Here is a 23040-nt window from a genome sequence, read left to right on the forward strand (position 1 = left end):
GCTGCTGTGAGGTTAACGAGAGTGCTGCTTGAGGATGGTTTCATAGCCCTACTCCCAAACGGTTGACTTCCCGCCCACCAAACCCCCAACATGGGGCAGTGTGGAAGACACGGTTTGGAGTGTGGAGGTGAAAATCAGTGCTGGCTCCGTGGCGCCAGGTTTAAGGAGGTTCCAAGACTCCATCTGAGGGCTTCGAGACTGGAGTTGAAACATGGTGCAGGTGGCGAAACCGGAATGTGCCAGGAGAAGTAGCTTTATCCGGAATCAGTGCTGTCTCTGACAGAAGGGCGCACGCACAGGGCATGTAGATTCGCAGGAGGAACCGGTCTAGTGGGGCCCTGTGTTGGTGCAGAAGCATTGTCATCATCATTAATATCACATATCATCAATGCATCATCATCCCTATAGCTTAATTTTCAACTATCTATTATAATTAATAATTATTCATGTAGGCGTTCATACAAATAGATCCGTGTTCCCGTGATAAATATACGGAATAATGTGTCTAAAAAATTATTTTGCGTGCAGCGCCTTCAAATTATACACGAATGTTACGCAAATATATCTTTGTGCGACTAACACAAGACGACTAACAAGACAGGAAAAACCGTGAAGATGACAATGGGATAGAATTTGAATTTTAACCCCCAAATTGCGAGAATTCATCTGACGAATGGGCGAGTCGTTCCACCCGTGACCCGAACAATTCACCTGATGCGAACAATTTTCTGTTTCAGACTCAAGTTCCTTCCGATCTCGTTCACAAGCCTGAAGGAGCTCACGGCCCTGTGGCTCTCCGACAACCAGGTTCGCCACCACCAACCACCACGACCCAGCAGTTTACCGCACATTTTATTCTCTCGCTTAAACAGCTGTATTTTTTGCCCAATGGTAACCCTTCGTGTCTTGAGATGAAGATTCCATTGAGAGCTCTCGCAAAGCACACACTGTACCCCACTTCGTTTTGGAGAATGCCCCACAAAAGCGGATGTCACAGAGCTGCCTCTGCGATGCATTCGAGTGACGTCTCTGGTCCACGCAATGGAGGGGGCGACACTTTATCATCCGCTCTGCCATACGAGAGCCATTATGTTCATGATGTGACGGTCAGAGCGTCATGTAATTTTCAAAGCTCTGCATTTAAGACAACCAAATTTAGTGCAGAACCAAATTAATGGTTTTTACCGTGTGTGCAGTTATTGGTGACCGGGCCACTTGAGGATCCAGATTATTTTGATTATTTTGCTGCTATAAATGGCCAAATGATAAGCCATTTTGTTGAGCTATCCTTTTGTGGCCAGGTCGTTTCTGAAATATAAATGAATATCTCAGTAGGCTTTGCCTGGTAGGATGGGGATGGTTTAGTTTTACTTGTTTGTGTTTGGGTGATTTGTTTACCTTTCCTGTACTTGGCACGACTATCGTGTGTTTGTACTGTTTGTTGTTGTCACGTTCTGACCCGCCCCTACTGGACATTTGTGAAAAAGACCTTTATAGCTCATCGGATTCCTCCGGTATAAATACAGATTCGGATTAATTCATACGCCTGCTGCCAGCAGTGTTTTTTTAGGGTTTTGGTGCCGTCTAGATTTGTCCGCGTTGTGTTTTCGTTTGCCGATATTCCAGATCTCTGTTTAGTTTGCTGCCCTAATTCCCCATGCTCTCAAAAATCCCGGCCTGTCCATCAAACCCAGTTGATACTTCGGACAGACGGGCAGGGGTGAGTGAGTGAGCGGGTGGGCGATATCGCGAGATTATTGGGGGATGAGACTGTGGCACAGAATCCCTATGTGCCTTTTATGTGCTGCCAACCCCCACCCCGTGTTTGTGTTTCTTCTCAATTACAAAAAATATTTTCTGCTGCCTTGGCAGTGGTGCACAAATAACAAGTGGCAGGCACCTTTAAGAGAAAAAAAAGTACGGTGCAGAAGAGAGAAGAACTATTGCCCGAAATGTCACCTGCTATATACTTTTTCTTTTTTTAAGGCCACAGTGTGTATTGACGAATGTGTATTGCCGGGTTAGCGCGCTGCACTACAAACAAGGCGACCAAAGTTCGATTCCCGCTAACGGACAACAGCAGTGACGATTATTTGAACCGGCTCTGGACCTCCCCTAGCCCGACTCGGCACTCGAATGAGTACCTGGGGCGATGTGTAAACATCGCCACTAGGGAGAGAAATGTGGCCGGACGTGGTGCTGGCCACCCACGCCCCTCGTGGGCAGTACCAGCCTTCATAGGTGCTCGCGAACAGCACTTGCCCCTACAGTGGGGGGCGAGCCGCCCCGTCGCCCCCCACCCCTTGGGATTAGACCGCGACAGCCGACGGTCGCCCTGGTAACGGTGGCTTCCCCTCTCCCGCGTGCGCGTGCTCCCGTCCCCTGTCGGTTGCAGTCGAAGCCGCTGATCCCGCTGCAGGTGGACGAGCCGGCCGATGGCGGAGTGAAGGTCCTCACCAACTACATGTTCCCGCAGCAGCCTCGCGCGCCCGACAGTGAGCACGCGCACAGCCACCACCAGCCGCACCGTGCGCCACCTGCTCCCGGCGGTTGTTGCGTCACACTCGCAGAAGAGGGCAAGAACTTGGAAACCCCACGCAGGCGCCCGAGTGTTGACCACTGCGCTGCCACCGTGCCGCCAAAGTGGTGTGGCCCGGGGACTGTGACAGCCCAACAACAAGCTGGGAAGCGTGGGCCCTTTAATTCACAGGGCAAGACGTCTCGTGCACGGCGAGGAGACTGTGGGTGTCGAGCAGTGGTGGATGGTGGAGCAGCGGCTCGCGTGCATGTTGCGTGCGTGTGTTTGCGCGTGCGGATGTGCACACGAGTTGCTTGTGAATGTGTGTGTCTGTGTGCGGTGCGTGTGTGCGTGTGGAGCCTCTGCAGTGTGGGAAGCAGGAGTGTAGTGATTAGCGTGCTGCGCTACGAACCCGGTGGCCCGAGTTTGAGTCCTGCTCACGGCCATCACCAGTGACGATTATTTGAACCGGTCCAGGGCCTCACCTAGGTCGACTCGGCCTCAAATCAGTACCTGGTGCAGTGTGTAAACATCACCACTGGGTAGACAATGGCGGTCGGTTGTGGTGTTGGCCACCCACCACCCCCTTGTGTGCCGTGCCGGCCTTCATCGCCGCTCGCGAATCAGCGATTGCCTGAAAAGTCTGTTAAGGCTGTACGGGGGGGGGGTCTTTGTCTTTGGTGCGTGTGCAGTGGAGTACAAGTCGGAGAGCGAAAGCTTCAACGCGGAGCTGTGGGAACAGCAGAGGCAGCAGAGGACGCAGGTCGCCTTCGAGTTTGATGACCAACGGGAGGAGAGGGACCCCGACACCGTCAAGGTGCCACACGGACACGCCAAGTGCTGACGCAGAACTCGTGCAGGAAATAGATAAACTATCGGGGTCGATCGCTCTTCTGTCGTTTGTTGCGTCCAACCCCGCAGGTGACCCACCAATTTATTAACTTTTTCCCAGCCGCTTAAACCATATCCTCTCAGCAGCAGCTTTCTGTGTGGACACATAGATGTATCGGCGGGGGGGGGCAATGGCGACCCAGCAGGTACGTGTATCTGTGGCGGTACGTACTGTGTAGGCAAGATAACAGTTTTGCTCCCCCTCTCCAAACTGTGTAGCTGCGTGCGTTCACTGTAACTGCGTAGACTGTCGATTGAGTCTCTTGGTGGTGACTTAGCACGGTCGGTTGGCTATGTACAATGCGAAAGAAGTTCAGCATACATATATACATACATACGAAAGAGAATTAATTTCGGGAGAAACATTTTGCGCCGCCTTATTTTTGTACTAATGGCGCTGCGGCGGCGATGCCGGCAGGAGGGCACCCTGAAGCGTTACCCGACGCCGTACCCTGAGGAGCTGAAGAACCTGGTGAAGACGGCGCAGAGCGTCGTCAACAAGATCCACAGCGACGGCGCCACGGCCGGCACCGCGTCCGGCGCCGCCGCCGCCGCTGCCAGGGCGGCCACCAGCAAGGAAGCGCTGTCCGCTCCCGCGGACGCCAGCCAGACGCCGGGATTGCAGCCGACTGCCGAGGTAAAGCGGCCAGGCTTCCATCGGGAGTATCGCCATCGTCGCCATCGTCATCTTTCACGTAGTCCACTGCTGGGAGAAGGCTTTGCAGGAGCTGTCATCGTCTCTCATGGTCCTGTGATGTACCAATCCATCTAGCGCACAAGCTGATTTAATCGCTCCCATCTCTACGGTTTCCATCCTTTGGCTGTAACTCCATTGTTGGTCTCGACTGCCGGCCATCAACACTTGTAGCGATGCGTCGTAAGTGGGCTCCGCTTACCGGTCGGTGTGACGTCTCAAACCTGCGTGTGTTCTCTAACGCACGTGCCGGACGGGTGTTTTGCCGCCGGACTGAGCTCATCGTGGGACTGCCGGGCGGAAGTATGTGTCGACGCGACGATGACGATTTTGGCGGTGCCGCCCGCACGCAGGGTCTCGCGGAGGGCGCCAGCCGAGGGGGGCTAGCGAGCACGGTGGACGGCGGAACGATCCAGACCACCGGAGCAGTCGGCCTCGTGTACAGCAGCAGCAGCACCACTACCACCGTCAACAACGCCACCGTCACCAACACCACCGTCATCGTCAACCACTACACCCAGGTGTGTGGCTCTGTGCGCGTAACGCGGCCTGTGAGACTGCCAGAAGGTCAAGCTGCTTTGAGCCTCGGGAGAAAATGTTAGTTCCTGACCTCGCCCCGCCGTGTGTGTGTCTATATATCTGTGGGGAGTGTATGTTTGTTAATAATAAAGGTTTTTGGGTTTAGATCGCGTGAGTATAAATGTGTCGTAACCCTCCACCAACGACACAGCCAGTAAGATTTGTCACGTAAACAGCCAGTTTACTGCTTCAGCCCACCGGTGTGTTGGAGAGTAAATCCACAACATTTACAATTTGAGTAGTACGACGTTTCGCTGGTAATTACAACATCATCATCGGGCGATTTGCCAGAATAGGCAGGCAATCCACCCGCTTCCGGTCTTAAATAGAGCAAGATGACGTAATCACTGTGAAACCCATCCTATATGTAGAACTTCTTTTGCACCATACGTAGCCAACCGTGCAAATCTTGAGACTTTAACCCAAGCGGAGATCCGTTTTCGAGCCCCTCGCTTTGCAACGCCATCGCCGGCTGCAGTCAGAGCCCCGCTTTCACTAACACGCCCGCCTGTGTCCGCCCGTGTCCGCCTGTGTCCGCCTGTGTCCTCCGCAGGAGAGCGAAGAGGACAGCGAAGTGGAGGAGCAGCGCAAGGAGGAGGAAGAGAGGAAGCCCTTCCTCTCGGAGCCACAGCAATCGGTCGCTCGGTCGCCGCAACTCTCCGCCTTGTCGCAGCCCGTGAAGAGAGGTGCCCACGTGAATGCCGACTGTCGGTCATCCCTTCTCCTTTGTGCCAGTCGTGTCGGGCACCATCTCCATCAGTGGCCGGAGCTCCACAGGGAGCTCCCACCTAAAACCGACTCGTCATCCCCAGATCAAGGACATTCCCCGCCGGCCGTCGGTTCTCCGCCGCCATCTGGAATCAAATCCCCCCCTTAAAATACGCAGCATTGATTCACCCTCCACCTTACAGAAGCACCTGAATGCAGGTGCGCCCAAATGCGCTGCAGGTGATTGTCCGCGTAGCTGTCTGAATACAGGTCCACCTGTTCTGGCGAGCTCTCGAGTTTCTCTGAGCCGGGCGCCTCCGAGACGCACACAAACTTTTGTCCGCTCGCCAAATTTTGCGAGTCTGATTAAAGTTTCCTACTCTTTCGATGAGTGGTTAGCGTACTGCGCTACAGACCGTAGAATCAAATCTATATTTGCGCTTAGGTTGTCTACATTCCAGCTCGATGCAACACTACCGTGCAACTTTGGAGTTGTGTCGACAGGACGCTTGAGTCTTTCGCAGAATTGCCACCGTCGTTTGACCCACGCTTCCCCCCCCCCCCCCCCATGCCCCTTATCCCGCCGTCTTCAGCCGAGGGGGCCGTGCCGCTCTCAATCGGACTGGACCTGGACTACAACAGCAACCGCAACAACAGCAACGGCCTGAGCCTCGTGCGTGACCTCCCGCTGCTGCCCCCCCCCACCGCCGACAGCAACGCTTCTGGTAGCTTCCACCGCCAGGCCCAAGAGAGTCTCCCGGACCAAATCAAAAGCTCTCCGAAAGGGTAAACCCCCCCAACCACCAATGTTTATTTATTGTTGTTGTTATTTAACGTGATGCTTGAGAGGGAGGAGATGGCCAGGTTGACTCTGAGTTCAGAGCACTGAACCAGCACCGCTAACATCCTGGGTTTGAATCCAAGCCGAGTGGCCTCTGAGTGAGGTGTTGGTGTCAAGCCCAGGCACCAACAACTGCAGGCAAAAAAAAACACATCGGGTAAAATTTGGTTTCAGAAACGAAACTTGGCTAAATTCCAGCTCTGTGAATTCAATATCGGATTTGATTGCCACGGGACGGACTTTGCTGTCTGTGACATTACTATTGTGTGGAGGACCTCACTTCGCTTGAAGGAATCTCAGAGTTAGCTCTGTAATATCCGCTTTCGTGAGCCGTTCTCATGTCGCCGATAGCACAATCGGGATAAAATTAGAGTGGGGGAAAAAATCCCAAAGATGTTTTTCCTTGAGTCGTGCTGAAATGTTATCCGAGTTGATTATTTAGTTTATTGTTGGGAGAATGGTCACGGTGTTACATTCACAGGAATGCGTTGCACAGGGAGGTAAGGTCGGGTACATGTGTCGGGCGGTACAGCAAGTGGCTCGGTTGTTATCGGGCTGTCTGCCAACGTTGGTGGTTGTCCCGTCCTCCGTGTGGGTTTTCTCCAGGGTGCATTTTATCGGAGCATTTCTCTGCGTATTTTACTGTGAACGAAGATGGGGTTGAAAAAATACGATAGGTAATACAAAAAATGTTACGCCTGAAGTGAATTGAAGTAAAAAATCTTTCTGAAAAGAATTAAAACCAAAAAAATCTCACGATTAAGAAACGACATTGGCGCACCGGTGTACATGCACAACTCTGATGAGCACGCTTGGCTACGTACGGTTGCGAAATAAATTCTACATACATACTTTACAACAACAAAAAGCTCCCTTCATTTGACATTAGCATAGCCTTATAACGCAAATATACGTACTAATAAGTCAAATAAATGTAGTAAATAACAACCCACGTTAAATAGCAGTAATTCAAGATATAACATTATCACTTCAGATACACCCTTGTTGGATGAAGGCCTCCCAGTGCCTTTTTCGATCACGTTGGTTGTTTTGACATGCCTCACCATGCTGGTCAGTGTGGGGCTTGATGAAGGAGGAGAGGCGCACAGGACCGGCTCGGGTATCGCTCACCACTGCACATTAGCCACGTCTGGGAATTGAACTCTCTGATTGCCAGGTGCCATACTGCAGTGTGATAACCACCGTGGGACTGTCGGCTTAAACGCATTTCTTCTTTCGCATCGTGCGTAGCCAACCGTGCTCATCGGAGGTAAATCGCACGGACGAGAAACGATGATTCTGACAAAGGAAATGGAATAAAAGCCGTGAGTTGCGTAAACAAAAACGGCGTGGAGAGATGCACGCTGGGAATTTCACTGGGAGACGGACGCGAGAGAGGGGCACACGGATCGGGGCAACGAGCTCAAATTGGACAAAAGTAGGATGGCCGAGAGACGCCCATCGTGGAGATGGAGCTATGAGATCGGTTTATGGCGGAATCATGGGAATTTCAGGGCTGGCAGTGATGTGGGGCGAGGCCTTCATTCAGCAGTGGATTGACCGTAGCTGATGAGAGTTCTGTTACAGGCGGTGTTAATGACAAAGATGGTGAGGTTATTTTCTCCTTATCCTCCCGAATTGTTTTCCAAACGTTGCCCGTGGCATCGAGCCACGAGACGAATAAGTGAACTCGGTGAGCAAAGTACTGCGCGTCATTAGCAAGCAAAACAATTAAAATAGATTGTTGCACCCTGTTGAGAAAGTGGTGGAGCGGTGGCAGAGCGGTTAGCACACTGTAATCCGAACCAGTCCTGGGTGCCGCCCCCCCAATACCTCCACAATCCACGCTGACAAAGCCCCAAGACCGCCACGGAGCCTGGCGAGTCCTCCATCCAGCAGTGGAGCGACAAAGACCTTCAGTTGCTTATTGTCAAAAAGTGTTTGGCCTCTCTTGGGATGCTTCCCCCGCGGTGTTATGGTTCTCGCGCGCTGGGGTGATGCTATCTCCCGGCACGGCAGTTAACCCTAATCCCCCCACCCGCAGTTCGATCGGCAGGTCATGTGCGGTGGGGTAAAGTGTGGGTACGTCCGCCACTGCCAAGACGTCCGTCCAGCGTGGAGGAGGAGGCCAACAAAAATACCCCCTCTCAAGAGGGGCTTTCTAGAGCTGCCTCTCGCGGGAAGCCCTTCTGCCAGCAGCGACACGAGGAAGCAATTGCAGGGCTGCGCCTTAACCTTGTTTCTGGTCTCTTGCGCTTTGGCGCCCCCTCACGCGATCGCCCACCGCGCTCCTTCTTTTCTGGCGAGCGGCCATTGTTGGCGCGTGAACCACCTCCTCCCCGCGCCCGGTCGCCGTGGCAACGCGTCTGAAAGGGGCCGCCGTGCGGGCAATGTTGCGTGGCGGCGCTGTTTCTGCACCGCCGCCCGCGACGGACCAACAGCGCTCGCCCGTCCGGCCGTCCGCCCGCCCGCTCACCCGTTCGCCCGCTAGCTCGCTCGTGCGAGCCCAGGGATTGGGTTACAGCCTTTTTGTGGGTCTTGTGGTGGGGCCACGCGGGGACCGCTGACGGCATTCTTGCGTCGAGATTTTTTTCTCGCTTTTTGCACGGCTCAAAAGGCAGCGTCCCAAGCGGGACGTTGAGGCCCGTGGCATTGACCGCCGGAGAGAGGCACAAGGAGAGAAGTGCGCAGAGGGAAACGATCCGTGCAGCCGGCCCCATGCGACCGTAAAACTTTCGGCCTAAAATACGATGGCAGTACACGCCCACCTCGAAGCTCCCGACGCGCACGCATGTGAGCGTCACCCCCCCCCACTACCCCCGCACAGATAGATTTACGAATCCATTACTGTACTGCCAGTAATGGCTTGCACAACGCCCTTGTGTTCCCAGCTCGTTTCTAGTCCACATTGGCTGCTCAGATCTGATTTGATTCAGTGCATCGAGGGTGATGTGGTCATCATCATCATCAGCAGCAACAGTAATGCTATCATTGTCATCAGCTGCATCATCATTGTCATCATCATCTTTGTCGTTATCATTGTCATCAGCAGCAGCAGCAGCGCTTATTCCTCCTGCATTGCAAAGTTTCGGATTGAGAGGTTCCGAGGGCCTTATAATAATTGCTTCTGCTGTGTTATTTTTTCCCCCATTTGTTTCTCCACCTGGATTTGCTCAGTTAATCAGGGGCCAAAATCACCAACTCGGAATTTTCTGTGTGCAAAGTAAGGAACCATCCATCTTAATTTCCATTTTTGCTTAAAATGCTTTGAAGTGTAAACGGTGGCGAGGCTCTGCTCATTTTTTGGCAAATTTTAAGCCGTTTTCACTACACTCCCCCCACCCCCCCACCCCCCCACCACCGCCCCCCCCACTCGCATTGACGTTGCTAATCCTGCCGCGTGCGTGCGGTGTGTCGCCCTCGACGCCCTTACGATTCCCGCTCTGCGATTCGTCGCGGTGGCTAAGAGATGTTAACTAACTCGCCTGGTATACAGGAGGTCGTGGGTTCGATCCCGACCCTGACGCCTGCTGCTGTATATTTGGAGTCTGCATGTCACTCTCATCATCATCATGGTCGCTAGGAGATGTTAACTCCTCGCATGGTATACAGGAGGTCGTGGGTTCGACCCTGACGCCTTACCTGGTAAAATAAAAATAGTTTAATTTAGAGAAGGATTTTCCGATTGACTGTAATGCCTCGTTTAAAAAAAAATGGAATTTATTTGACAAGTGGCCGCGTTCCTCATTGTTTTATGCTGTCTTGCCGTGCAAATCCGCACGCGTGAGTACACGCGCGGTGCAGAAGCCCGCACCCCGGTGACGTCCAGCGTTGAACGAACGATATCGCGTTTCGCGAACTGTGCGTTTAACTGGATTTCGACGCGCCTAATGTGGACTGTCTGGAAATTGCAGGCCGGTCTCGTTTTCAGTTTGGCGGCCGGGAACTATTACATCACACGGCCGGTGGAGTCGTTTTATGTGCAGGGCGCCTAAGGGTTGTTCGTCAATCTATTTGTGTGTGTGTCCACGTGAAGGTCGACTCTGCTTTAAATGAGTACCCGGTGCAGTGTGTAAAATTCGCCACTGCGGAGACAAAGGCGGCCAGGCATGGTGTTGGCCACCCACCCCCTCGTGTGCTGTGCCGTCCTTCATGAGTGCTACTCACTAACAGCACTTGCCCCAAACAGTCTGTTAAAGCAGCGGTCCCCAACCTTTTTGGCACCAGGGACCGGTTTCGTGGAAGATAATGTTTTCACGGACCGGGGGGGGGGGGGGGGGGGTTCATCATCATTGGGTCTTTCCACCTTTTCAAAGAAGCTCTCCAGCGACGTTTGTTTATTTTACTCATGTTGGCTACTCGGGGTTAGCAGCTTGTGGGCTCACCAAGACTGTGACTGAGACAAATGCGGGAAAGAGGCGCGGACGGAAGTGGTAAATAATAAAATAACGGGTGGGGGACGAGCGGACTCACCGCTCTCACCTCCTGCTGTTGTGCGGCCCGGTTCCTAACAGGCCACGGACCGGTACCGGTCCGCGGCCATGGGGTTGAGGACCCCTGTGTTGATGGCTATCCAGGGGGGGATCTTTGTCTTGGTTAGCTGACAGCAGTTAACCTAACAGCTCAGCAGATTTGTAATGACTTCTTCGTTTTTTTATGTAATGAACAGGACGTCAGCACTTCCGCAAGATTCCTAATCGTTGTTTTTTAATTGGCAATCAAAAACATTTCTATTTTCAACATGTGCACCCCGCCCCCCCCCACCCCACCCCACCCAACACTTGAAAAACTTTCTCTGTAATCACTAATCCAAGGACATTCACCTAATAAGTGGGCCTCAGTTGCAATTTGCAAAGGCCATTAAATGCTCTGGATGAACCCCAGCTTGATTGCCGTACAACGGACATTTCCGATGAGCAGAGCGCGGTGGCCGCTGAGCGTGGAGTTGAACGTAGCTTGCACGAAGAGTCCTCTGATGCACCGCCCTGTAACAAAGTTTGAATGGATGTCTCGTCTCAGAACATGTTACGGGCATCTCAATCGATTACAAAAGCCCTGCGTTCCGTTTGTCCATCTGTCTTTTTGTCCGTTGGTCCGTCAACTAAATAATGAGAGCCTAGGCATATCGACTTGTACACCGTACATACAATGGAGTCCAGATGTCTTTTGTAGGCAGGAGCTAGAAAATAAGGCGGCTATAGGCCGGTGATATTCTAGTTAGTAGAAATAAGGAGGGAAAAAAACTATTCCGGTTTGCGCCGTTTAGTCGGTCTTCGCGGATGTGACGCACAGCGCTCTGGTTTGTCAAGCGCGTTGCTCGGTGTGATGTCCGACGTTTCGCTCCACGTGCTCAAGAAGTGCGACACAGTGTTGGATGACACGCATGGTACAACGCGAAAGCACATCGGACGATGCAGGTTTTGTAATGGTTTTTTTGACGATAGCCTCGTCATCGTTACGGCAATGCCTTCATCCTCCGTTTGTGCCTCCCCCTGCCCTCTGTTCGCGGCGCCAGGATCTCTGCTCAGCTGACGGCGGCGGAAGCCATAGGCGGCGCAGTGAAGGTGAACGGCACGCCGGGCAGCTCGGGGCGGCCCGCCGTGCCTGCAAAACCCAGCGTCCTCTACTCCGCCAAAACCGAGAGCGTGGCGCTGACACAGAGCAAGGCGGCCGTTCCCACACCACCGCCGAGCGAGTCTCTCCGGCACGACGAAGCCGACGATCCGGCCTTCGTTCCCCCTCCGCTCGGAGCCTTCGAGCGGCAACAACCGGACGCGGGCGCCGCGCCGGAACGGCGGGAGACCGCCGTGGAATATTCGTCGGCAGTGGTTACCGCGACAAACGTGGTGACGATGCCCTCCTCGGAGCGGAGCGAAGCCGGAACTTTCGTCGCGACGGCAGAGTACGAGCGCTCACGGGAGCCTTCGAATCTGAGCGCGTTGCGCGCGCCGCTACCCGCCCTTGCCCGGTCGAACAGCGCCAACGCGGCAGAAACCGCGCCGCACGGGGGGGCGTCCCTGACCGCTGGGACGGCGGCATCGGCGGAGGCGGAGAACGCGGCGGACGTGGGCATCCCCCGCAGCCTCTCGGCTCCGCTGCTGGACGAGGAGCGTGGCGGTCGCGCCGGCCCGCCGGCCGTGCCCGCCAAGCACGTGATCTACCACTTCGACAGCGACTTCAGCCCTCGCTCGCAGCGCGGCCAGGCGTTGGCTGCACAGCAGCAGCAGCAGCAGTACGCGCACGGCACTCACGATCGCTACGCGCAACAGCAGCAGCAGCCGCCAAGGCCGGTCGGCGACACGCAGTTCGTATTCACGAGCCGGCACAGCTCGGCCTCCTCGCTCCCACGAACGCCGGGCAGCGGTGGAGGCGGGCAGCAGTTTGGCTACCGCTGCGTGGACGTGCCGCCGGGGGACTGCGCAGATTACGGCTACGTGCACGGGCAGCAGCAGCAGCAGCAGCAGCGTCAGCGGGGCGGCGGCCTGGATCGGCAGGGCAGCGTGACGTCGACGGGAAGCGACGCGTCCGGGGCGACGGGCTACTCGTACCAGGGCTACGCCAGAGGCATGCCGCATAGCGAGAGCGACTACATGAGCCCGCGGGACGTCGCCGCCATGAGCCGCGGCGGCGCACCCTACGGGCGGCCCGTGTCGGCACGGAGTTACACGCTCGACTCGGGCTTCTACACGCAGGTGGGTCTGGCGGTGCCGAACTGTGGTGACCGGGGGCATTGTGACAGCGGGGGTGGGGTTGGTGCGGGGGAGTTGGGTTTCAGCGTCGCTTTTATTGCGGGCGAATTTTTCGTCTGCTCTTTTGCGTTGGATTCTCGTCGGGTTACATGGGTAAAGGTGCAGCCCTGCAATTGCCGGCTCACGCCGCTTCCGGCGGAAGGGCCTCCGCTCAAGGGAGCTCGAGAGAAAACGGTCTTTTTCGAGGGGTTAGTGTGGCTATACATCCAGGAGTTGGGAGTTCCCACATTTACCCCACCAGGCACGACCCGCCGATTGACTGACTAACTTCGCCGTAGCCATTTACACATTTAGGTGGAGTGTCCCAAGCTGCTCCAACACAAGGTGAAAGTGGTTTACTTTCTCGTTTGGTTTTTAAAGAAAGCTTTGTTTGACAGCCCGGTACGCACAGCTTGGGTGTGTGTGTGGGTGGGTATGCATACAAGGTAAAAAAATGAATTTTTTTGGGATTATGCCTTTTAAAGCTCTAAGCGCGAGGGATTAGAACATTTCATTCTGGTTGAGCTTGGTTTGTGCCTGGATGGGTGACTGCCTGGGATTGCCATGTTTGGTGGAGGCTTTGGGTTGGGAGTTGACCAGTGGCCATGAATTGAATCAAACACTCGTGTGTGCGGTCTTTCCTCCGGGTACTCCGGATTCCTCCAACGTCAAGCTATAAACACTTTAAATGTAATCTGCCAAACATCCCAATGCAGTGCCCTCGTAAAAAAAGATTTTGCCTCTCGGTGAGGCTTTTCTGGATGAATAAATTACATAATTATATCAATGATGATCATTTTTACGACGTTTTACACATTCAATTTCACAGGACACCCACTTACAGTTGCTTCATAATCCTTAAAAAATCTTCGCTTCCCCATTTATTGAGCCGAGAAAAAAAAAGAGTCATTCGAATTCCACTACGATACCCCCCTGCACATCCTGCTGGGTGAATAATTGATGTCGTTAAATTATCGCCATGAGGAAATCGGGCGATGCCACGGGGCATTTGGGGACGACGCGGTCACGTCGCACGGGGAGGTGGGGGGGGGTAGTGGGCACGGGGGCACCCCGAGGACATGCGAGCTCGCTTGGGCTTCGGAAGATCAAGGCTTGAAAAGCTCTCGAGCCGTCACGGTGTTCGTGGGAAATGCCGGCACCAGGAGGAGAGGTGCAGCCGCATGTGGGTCCCACGCAGGAATGCGCCTTGCTCACCGCCCCGCCGCGTCTGCTCGCCGGCGTTCGTGCGGCGGACGTGTCCCGCAAAATTTGGCAACGTGCGGGTGTGCGTACGTGTGTGCGTGTTGAACTTCTTTCGCACCGTTCGTGCTAATCGGAGGTGCGGGGTGTAGCGGTAGGGGTAGTGGCAGGGTGGGTGGTGGCGGGGTGTTGAGAGGCACAGGGCGGAGGCCAGGACCAGGTGACCAGCCGGTCAGACTTTTTGCGGCCCCCCCCCCCCCGACCTCCTCGCCCGCGTATGTCGTCCCAGAAGTACGCGGCGTACTTCCGGGACGACATTTTGTTGGGGCCGTACCTCTCCGCGTGGTTTGACCATGCGAGTTAATGGCGGGGGGGGGGGGGGGGAGGCTCGCCGTCAAATGGGGCGACTCAACAACGGCAGTGTTTCTAGAGTGGGGGAGAATAAAAGCGCCCCTTGTTCGCCGTAAGGAACTCGAGTAAGGGAAACACTGGTACATTAAGGAAACATACAAAGTAGGAGTTTTAACCTCTCAAAGTCGGTGCTCTGAGCGTTAATATGATTCTTGTAGGTGTTGAGCAAGTGACCAGGTTCTCACTGATTATTCAAGTTCATTGTTTGCTTGATTAATAATGTGTCAATGAGTCTGAAGACACATTTGTCAGCAGGGTCCTGCTTGGGGAAGGTTTGGCAACATGTCATTTGTGGGACGTTTGGCTTCATGCAGGATGCAACTTCAAATAGCAACTCTATATGTAGAGGACCGCAGAGCTTTGGGGAGAATTTGGTGCCGGCTTACTGCGTGGCTGCCCATCCGCTCATCTGTGGTTCGTCGCGCCTCTGAGTCGTTCTGGCTATTCGAGAGCGGACGAATATTATGCACGTTACCAGCTGAAATCATTATTATCATCATCATCATAACTGGCAAAACCAGGAGAAGATTCATCGCACGTACAATGGGATAACACGGAAAGCTCTGCACAGCCGGATCAGCCAACCTGCTTGTTGCACGACCAATGTATGGCCACCTTTCATCCCAAGTCCCCGATGCTCGGTATTCCGAGGAACAATTCTCGGCGTCATGCCAGCGTCGACGCACACTCGGCACCGTCGTCGCCATCGCTAACGAACTCTCCGTCTCGCCCCCTGGCCGTCCGCCCCCCCCCCCGACCCAGGCCCACGGGCAGGGTGGCCGCCCCCAGTCGGCACGCCCGGGTCCCCAGCATCTCGCGGTGGGCGGCCGTGAGCGCGCCCCCTCGGACGTCGACCCCCGCGCGGCAGGGATGGCGGGCCCCGGCGGGGGGTCCGGGGCCCGTGCCCGCTCGGAGCATTCTCTGCTGGCGGGGCCCGCCGGTGGCTCGGGGGCCCGCACACCGCCCCCCGCGGACTGGCGCGAGCAGCTGTTGCGGCACGTGGAGAACCGCATGCTGGAGAAGGTGAGCGCGCGTGTGTGTGTGTGCGCGTGTGTGCGCGTGTGTGCGCGTGTGTGCGCGTGCACCTGGCCTGGCACAAGCGCCGCGGTGACGTCACCCGTCACTTAGTGGCGAATGGCGGGTATTGGTATTGGTGCACGCGTATGAACGTGTGCGTGTCCTGTGTGTGTCTTGTGTGGTGCTGGCCACCAACCCCCCTCGTTTTTACCGTCGCGGCCTTCGTAGGTGCTCGCGAACTTTACTCTTGTCCCAACAGTCTGTTAAGCCTTCACCGGGGGGGATCTTGTCTTGTGTGGGGGGGGGGGGGGGCGGTAGCGCAGCGGTTAGTGCCCTGCGCTGCGACCAACCCGGCGACCCAAGTTCGATTCCCACTCACGGCCAACATCGGCGACGAGTATCTGAATCGGTCCTGGGCCTCTCCTAAGTCGACTTGGCCTCAAATGAGGTACCTGGTGTGGTGTGTATACATCGCCGCTTGGGAGACCACGGCGGTCGGGCGTAGTGCTGGCCATCAACCCCCTCGTGTGCCGTGGCGACCTTCATAGCTGCTGCTCGCGAACAGCAATTGCCCCAACAGCCGGTTAAGGCTATACAGTTTGTGTCTTGTGTGTCGTCTCTGTGTGGGTGTGTGTCTTTGTTGGAGTTGGCCTCGGATGACACGTCCGCATGTTAATTTAATTGATTTTTGTAATGCGGTGGCAGTGGCTCAATTTAGCGCTTCGACCATTGGATCATCATCGCGCACTGCCTTCCGGTCGTCAATCAATCTGATGCATGCAGGTAGATTAATTGATTATTGTAATGTTAAGGCAGTGTGTGCGATAAGGCTGATGATGATGCACTAGTACTGGGTTCCCACAGATCAATTTTCTGGGGGAAGCTGCACGGACTGAGCCTCCATCGGGCAGATAAGTTTCAAGTTTCATTTATTAGGTATAGCCCTGTGAGCCATTCATTCGGCTCTTGAATCGGGTGCAACCACAACAAACAAACAAAAACATGAACAAGAAAATATCTTAAAGTGACTAAGTGCAAACAGAAAATCCAAGAAAAGACAGCTAAATATTGCAGAAAAAGCACCGTACACCAACGCTGTGTGCACAAATCCCAGTGGGATGCAAGTCAAACAACAACAACCACAAGACAAATTAGATTAAGGCCATCAGTCTAACTCTGTACTACAACAAACAAACATGGCCAAACCGAAAAACTCTTCAAAAATCACCAAAATAAAGCCATAAAAGCTGGAGCGTTTGCTGTAGTGCGGTGATGAGCGCATTCCGGTTTCTCAGTGGGTCTTTGTGAGTCTTTGGGTCCTTTATCATGAGTGAACGGGGATCGCTGTTCGAGTCCACGGGTCTCTATGTGAAAAAAAACACCGATGACGAATCATCCACCACCAAAGCACGTTCCAGTTTCTCGAAGAATACACCCGCACACTTCGCCTGAAACTCTAAAACCCGAGTTTGTAGCCTCCTCAAGCTTTTAGCCACGGGCCACCACTGGTCTCAAAACCCACACTGCGAGTGGCCACCCCCACCCAGAGTCCTCGCCGTTGTGCACGTGTGCGACTCGGTCCCTTTTAAATGTTTTCAGTTCCTCATTGAAACCCAAGCGGCCGCGTCATCAATATTTATTAGCGGCGGTCCGCGAGACGTTGAAAGGGTTGCGCGTACGTACGTTGAACTTCTTTCGTACTGTACGTAGCAAACTGTGCTAAGAGGAGGTGTGGGGGAAGGACAACAAACTAAACACAAGAAGCAGTTCTGAAGAAATATCGGAAGGAAGAGCGTTCCAGACGGCCGCAGAAGCGCACCTGAAAGCGCCACGCGATGCGGTGACCGTCCTTGTTCGATGGTGAGCCAAAAGCCGCTGCTGTGAGGATGACCGGAGTTCGCGTGATGATGGTTTATATGCTCTTCGACGAGATCAGCGAGGTTTTGCGATTCATTTGTGGCAAGCACTTGAATGCGAGCGGGGGGGGGGCGTTGGCGCTGTGTTTCCAGCTGTGTGTTTGCATGCTAGAACACGCACACACACACACGCCCTCCCTCGCTTGCATCGACCGCCACCTAGTGCCCCGTCGCGTGCGCACGCACGAGGTGCGGCGGTTCAATCGTTTGTTTGTCGACTCCGAATTAGAATATTTATTCTTCATACTGGAGAAATCCGATGAGCGATGTCGCTCTTTTTCACTGATAGTCCAGTAGGGGTGAGAGGGTGAGAGCCAGATGAGGGTGCATCTCTCTTGCAAGGGAGACTTGGCTTACAAAGCAAATACGATATGAATGTGAAACAAAAATAAAGGCGAGTATAATACAAAGTAAAAATGTTGTTGGGGCAAGTGCTGTCTTGTCAGCGAGCACCTATTAATGACCTACGGCATACAAAGCGTCGGTACGGCCAGCACCACATTCACAACCGCCTTTGTCTCCCCATTGCGAGATGTTGATTTTCCGCATCAGGTGCCACATTTATGGCTTGGCACTGAATGTTAGCCATGACCGAGAATCGAGCCACCATTCCCCCCCCACACATACACACGTGTACAAGCACACACACGTGTACAAGCACACACATGCACAGACAACTACAACAACAACCGCCAATCGCCACTAAGTGGCGATGATGTCACCACGGCGCATGTGCCAGGCGAAGTGCACTTTGAGGCCGTCACGTTAAGTGTGGCGTTCTTGCTGTCAGGAGGTCATGGGACAGATCCGGTGCCATGGGTTAATTCCACACAGAGCCAAATATCCCCCATATAGCCTTAACAGACTGTTGGGGCAAGTGCTGTTAGCGAGCACCTATGAAGGCCAGCACGCCACACGAGGGGATGGGTGGCAAGCATCACGCCGGCCGAATTTATCTCCCTCATCGTGATGTTTACACACTGCACCAGGTACTCATTTGAGGCTGAGTCAACATACAGGTGGGCCAGGACCAGTTCCGCTCATTGTCACTGGTTTTGGCCATGAGCGGGAATCGAACTCGTAGTGCAGTGTGAAAACCGCTACACCATCGCTCCCCCCACACACGCGCGCACAAACGCACGCAACACCCATCATTGTACCGCCAGCCTCCATCGATCACACTGTCAGTCATGCTTCTACCCACTCACCGCCAAGAGCACATCCCAGCCACAGCCCTCCCTCTCATGGCTCTCTCCCCCTCCCGTTCGTCACGACCACACCAGAATAACGAAGCAGGGCGATTGTTGTGGTTACCTTGACCTGGATATTTATATAAAATATATAAATGTTAATATTTTTCAGGGAATACTGCAAAATAGTATCATCCAGTAACACCATGAAATAGTCCCGTGTCTCTGCTTGAAGAGATGTATGTCCCAATGGGCTCTCATCTGGCTCTGTTGAGTTCACGTGTCTCTGTGTACTCGGGCGTGGTGTTGGCCACCCACCCCCTCGTGTGCCGTGCCAGTCTTCAGAGGCGCTCGCTAACAGCACTTGTCCCAGGAGTCTGTTATTGCTATATGGGGGATCTTTGTCTGGTCTGTGTGCTCCCCACTGGAAAAGTGGGGAAGCAAACGGGTGGTTAATCTGCCAGTCGACTCTGGTCAGTTAACCCCTAACACCTGGGTCTGTCTCGTGACCTCCTGCCAGCAGCAGAGGGACTTCGACACTTCACGTGACGGCCTCGGTGCGGCACATAGCCTGGCACAAGCGCTGCGGTGACACCACCGTCACTTTGTGGCGAATGGCGGCCGTGTTTGTAACTCGCTGTCAGTCGCTGCTCACCTACTGCCACGTGACGTGGCTGTGGTTTTTTTCGAAGCTGTCGCTGAATAAAGCTGTAAATTCATCAGGCAAGTAAGCAATGTAGTGCTTCAAAAGGGCACGGAGTGTTTCAGTATAATTGGCAAAGCACTGCTCTTCACATTTGCGCGATGGACATTCCGTGGAATTGGATTAGCAATGATTTGAGCTTGTCCCAGGGTGGAAAGTAATGGCTCAAAAATGTCCAATTATGGAGAATAATCGTACGTGCCACTGTAATGATGACATTGGATATGCTGCTGATGACGATGATGATCGACCGTTCGTTATTAACTCGATCCAAAAGTCCAATGCGCGTTATGCGCGTACCTTTACGAGCGCATCTGCGCCATCCGCGACGCGACCCGCTCGTCAGCGATGCTGCCAGCCAATCGGAGGAGGCACCTCGCCAAAATCGTTGTTTGCGTGCGTTGCCACCCGACGACAAACGTTACATTCTGGACAATCTGATGTAATCAAGTTAATGGATCTTAACGTTTATATATATATTTATAAAAGGATCTGGGTTTGAGCTGATATTTGGTGCCACCCCTATTATTATTATTGGTGAATCCAGGGCCCTTTGAGCTGCTTGGGTGACCTAAACGTCCACGTGGTTTGCTCGTGCCTAGCGCCACCAACCGCCACTCATCCTTCACATCGTCCGTTCCCCACCCTGATGCCGCTGTGTCTTCTCTGCTGCGCTCCTCCAGGGTTCTCCGGGGATGCCAGGCAGCCCCTTCGACCCAAGCGGTGGCGGCCCCCCTCGCGGGTGGGGCACGGTTGGCCGCGGCGACGGCGCGGGCGGCGGTGGAGGTGGTGGCGGAGGGGCGGCCAACTGGGCCACGATGGGCCGCCCCAGTGGCGTAGGTCACATGACGGTGGACGGACCGGCCTACGGAGCGCGACAAGCCGCACGCGACTACAACCGGGTGAGTGCGGTGGCCGTGGTGGTGGCACAAAGCTGTGGGCCCGCTCTGTTCGAGGCAAGGGTCGGTGGATCGCATGGAGATTTTTTTCTAGGCTTGGGTGTGTTATTAGAAAAGTTGGCTGTTGAAGCTGCACTCTCTTAGGGGCCAACCATCCCAATTATTTTCTTGCGTATTGTAGTTTGTTCAGGGGTGTCGATGTTGAGGGCTTCAGGAGAGACAGAGAGAGTGTAGTTTTGCTCTTCCTCCGCTGAAGGCGCGCAGACCACATTGGTTGACTCTACAGTCTGTAGTTTGGGTGGAATGGCCAACCACATCAATTGTCTGAAAGGAATTGGATTTTTTCCATTCGTGTGGAAGCGGTTGAATGGCCGGCGCGCAGTGGTCAGCCAAGTGTGCGCTCCCAACCCAGGCACCATAATTTCGATTCCCAACCACGTCCAATATTGTTGGTGAGTGAGCGACATCTGAACTGTTCCTGAACCCTTCTGCCTTCGCCAACTCGCGCTGACCGACATGGCGAAGTTCGTCCAGGATGTCGGGCTTGTAACCCAGAATGTCTCGTCGGTCGCGTGCAGTTCCCATCCCAGCCGCTGCTCGGTGGCCCCGTGGGAGGATGCGAAGACTCGTACGTCGCCGGGGTCACCGGGGTCACCGGGACCCTGAGCCGCAAGGACGTCCCGCCGGAGACGCTCAAACCGGTGCGGCGCACCACACCATGTCGTTGTGCCACATCACGGCAACCCACAAAGATGGCCACCGCATCGCACGCTTTCAGACGCGCTTCTGCAGCCGTCTGGAACACTCTTCCTTCCGATATTCAGAAGCCAATGGCGAGCTATGCACTCTTAAATCATCCAGATTCACAAACTAATTTCTTTGAGTACTTTTTTTTGTTCCGTTTGTTTGTCCCCCCCCCGCCCGACCAGCACGGTTGGCTATATATGGTGCGAAAGAAGTTCAACATACATACACATTCCACGGCGCGACACGACGCAAAGTGGCACACTGCGCCGCCGGCTGGGCATAGGCAAATCTGTTCTCTCCCCCTCCCCCGTTGCCCGGCTTGTGCCGGTGGTGCAGCTCTCCCTACCCAACGGGGCGCCCTACCGAGGCCCGTCGTCCTCTCAGATGGTTCGCCACCCGTCCCGCGAGGAGCTCATCGACTTCCTGGTGCAGAGGCAGACCATGCGCACGCCGGTACGCGCACTTGTTCCAACGCCCGCTCGCTCCAACACTCGTTCTCTCTAACACTCGTTCGCTCCAACACTCGCTCGCTCCAACACTCGCTCACTCCAACACTCGCTGGCTTGTTCACACACTCGCTGGCTTGTTCACACACTCGCTGGCTTGTTCACACACTCGCGTGCGCTCATTCACTTGCTCGCACACTTGCATGCTCGCTCACACTCTCACGCTGTTCTTTGCACACTCGCTCACACTCTCCACACTCGCTCGCTCGTTTGTGCACACACACACGCTTCCTCGCTCCCTCATATGCTGACTGTAACTTAATTTGTAATTGTACTATGATCACTCGAGATATAGTGTGCCTGAGCTGATTGCGCGACAGGGAATTTATTATTTTACATCGATTTATGTTTGTGCGGTACTTTCGATTTCAATAGTTTTTGCTTCAATTTTTATTTGCTTTTATCATTTTGGAGACCCAGATTACTCTTATACATGAGACTAACCCTAGTCTCTTGAGTTCTCAGCTGGTTTAAACAAGAATAAACTCACAACTTGAACTTACGCACCTGCCCACTTGCTCGCCCACTCGCTCGCCCACTCGCTCACCCCAAGAGGCTGATGACGTCTCAAGCAAGTGTGATTTACTTACCTTATTTTGTTGTGATTTTCTTACCACTTCCCTACACTTTGCAACTCCTATCGTTGTCTTCCTATTGTGTTCTTGTAATTTTCTGACCCACCCCCCTACATGGGGACGATGTGTGAAAAAAAGAGCTTGATAGCTCATTGGATTTCTTCAGGATAAATAAATATTCTGTTGCCCCTCCCGCCCCCGCCCGCCTGCTGTGACCGCTGCAGACGCAAGGCCTGCAGGTGCTGCACAGGGTTCCCAGCAACCCCCACTCCAATGGCTACCACGCGGAGCAGGCGGCGGCACGGCGACCAGAGGGATACATGGAGGAGGCACGGCGGCATTTCCACTCGGCTCGCACGCCGCCACTTTAGACTTCGCCGTTGTTTTGACGTTCGTTCAATGTCGTCGTTTAGCGTTCGTTGAACGTCGCCGTCTAACGGTCGTTCAACGTTCGTTCGACGTTCGTTCGACGTTCGTTCGACGTTCGTTTGACGTTCGTTCGACGTTCGTTCGACGTTCGTTTGACGTTCGTTCAACGTTCGTTTGACGTTCGTTCGACGTTCGTTTGACGTTCGTTCAACGTTCGTTTGACGTCGTCGTTCAACGTTCGTTTGACGTCGTCGTTCAACGTTCGTTTGACGTCGTCGTTCAACGTTCGTTCAACGTTCGTTCAACGTTCGTTCAACGTTCGTTCAACGTCGTCGTTCAACGTCGTCGTTCAACGTTCGTCGTTTAAAACCGCGTTTTAAACTCGGGGGCCGAAGCATTTTATGCACCAGCTCTGTCTGTCTATCCGTCTGTAACGGAGGCGCACGGTAACTCACGAAGACGATGCTTTGTAAATGAAGTTGTAGTGTAAAGCTGCGTTGCTGTTAGGGGGGCTTGCGCTCGTGAAATCGGCCGCATTGATGAAAAAA

At 54.1% G+C, this 23040-nt stretch overlaps 1 protein-coding gene across 2 annotated transcripts in view; it reads left to right on the plus strand.

Moving 5' to 3' along the window:
• Positions 1-23040, plus strand: part of ERBIN (erbb2 interacting protein) — a 119001-nt gene that overhangs the window by 88818 nt on the left and 7143 nt on the right. For both annotated transcript variants that reach the window (XM_078605525.1, XM_078605526.1), the window contains exons 14-26: positions 738-807; positions 2396-2495; positions 3211-3335; positions 3828-4046; positions 4457-4624; positions 5236-5368; positions 5984-6176; positions 11747-12923; positions 15333-15593; positions 20080-20298; positions 20874-20996; positions 21379-21495; positions 22348-22452. In XM_078605525.1, the coding sequence (XP_078461651.1) occupies positions 738-807; positions 2396-2495; positions 3211-3335; positions 3828-4046; positions 4457-4624; positions 5236-5368; positions 5984-6176; positions 11747-12923; positions 15333-15593; positions 20080-20298; positions 20874-20996; positions 21379-21495; positions 22348-22452 (3010 nt within the window). The remainder of the gene's footprint in view (positions 1-737; positions 808-2395; positions 2496-3210; positions 3336-3827; positions 4047-4456; positions 4625-5235; positions 5369-5983; positions 6177-11746; positions 12924-15332; positions 15594-20079; positions 20299-20873; positions 20997-21378; positions 21496-22347; positions 22453-23040) is intronic.

The sequence above is a fragment of the Lampetra planeri genome, chromosome 24 (genome assembly GCF_965212315.1).
Source record: "Lampetra planeri chromosome 24, kcLamPlan1.2.h2, whole genome shotgun sequence".
Lineage (NCBI taxonomy): Eukaryota > Metazoa > Chordata > Hyperoartia > Petromyzontiformes > Petromyzontidae > Lampetra > Lampetra planeri.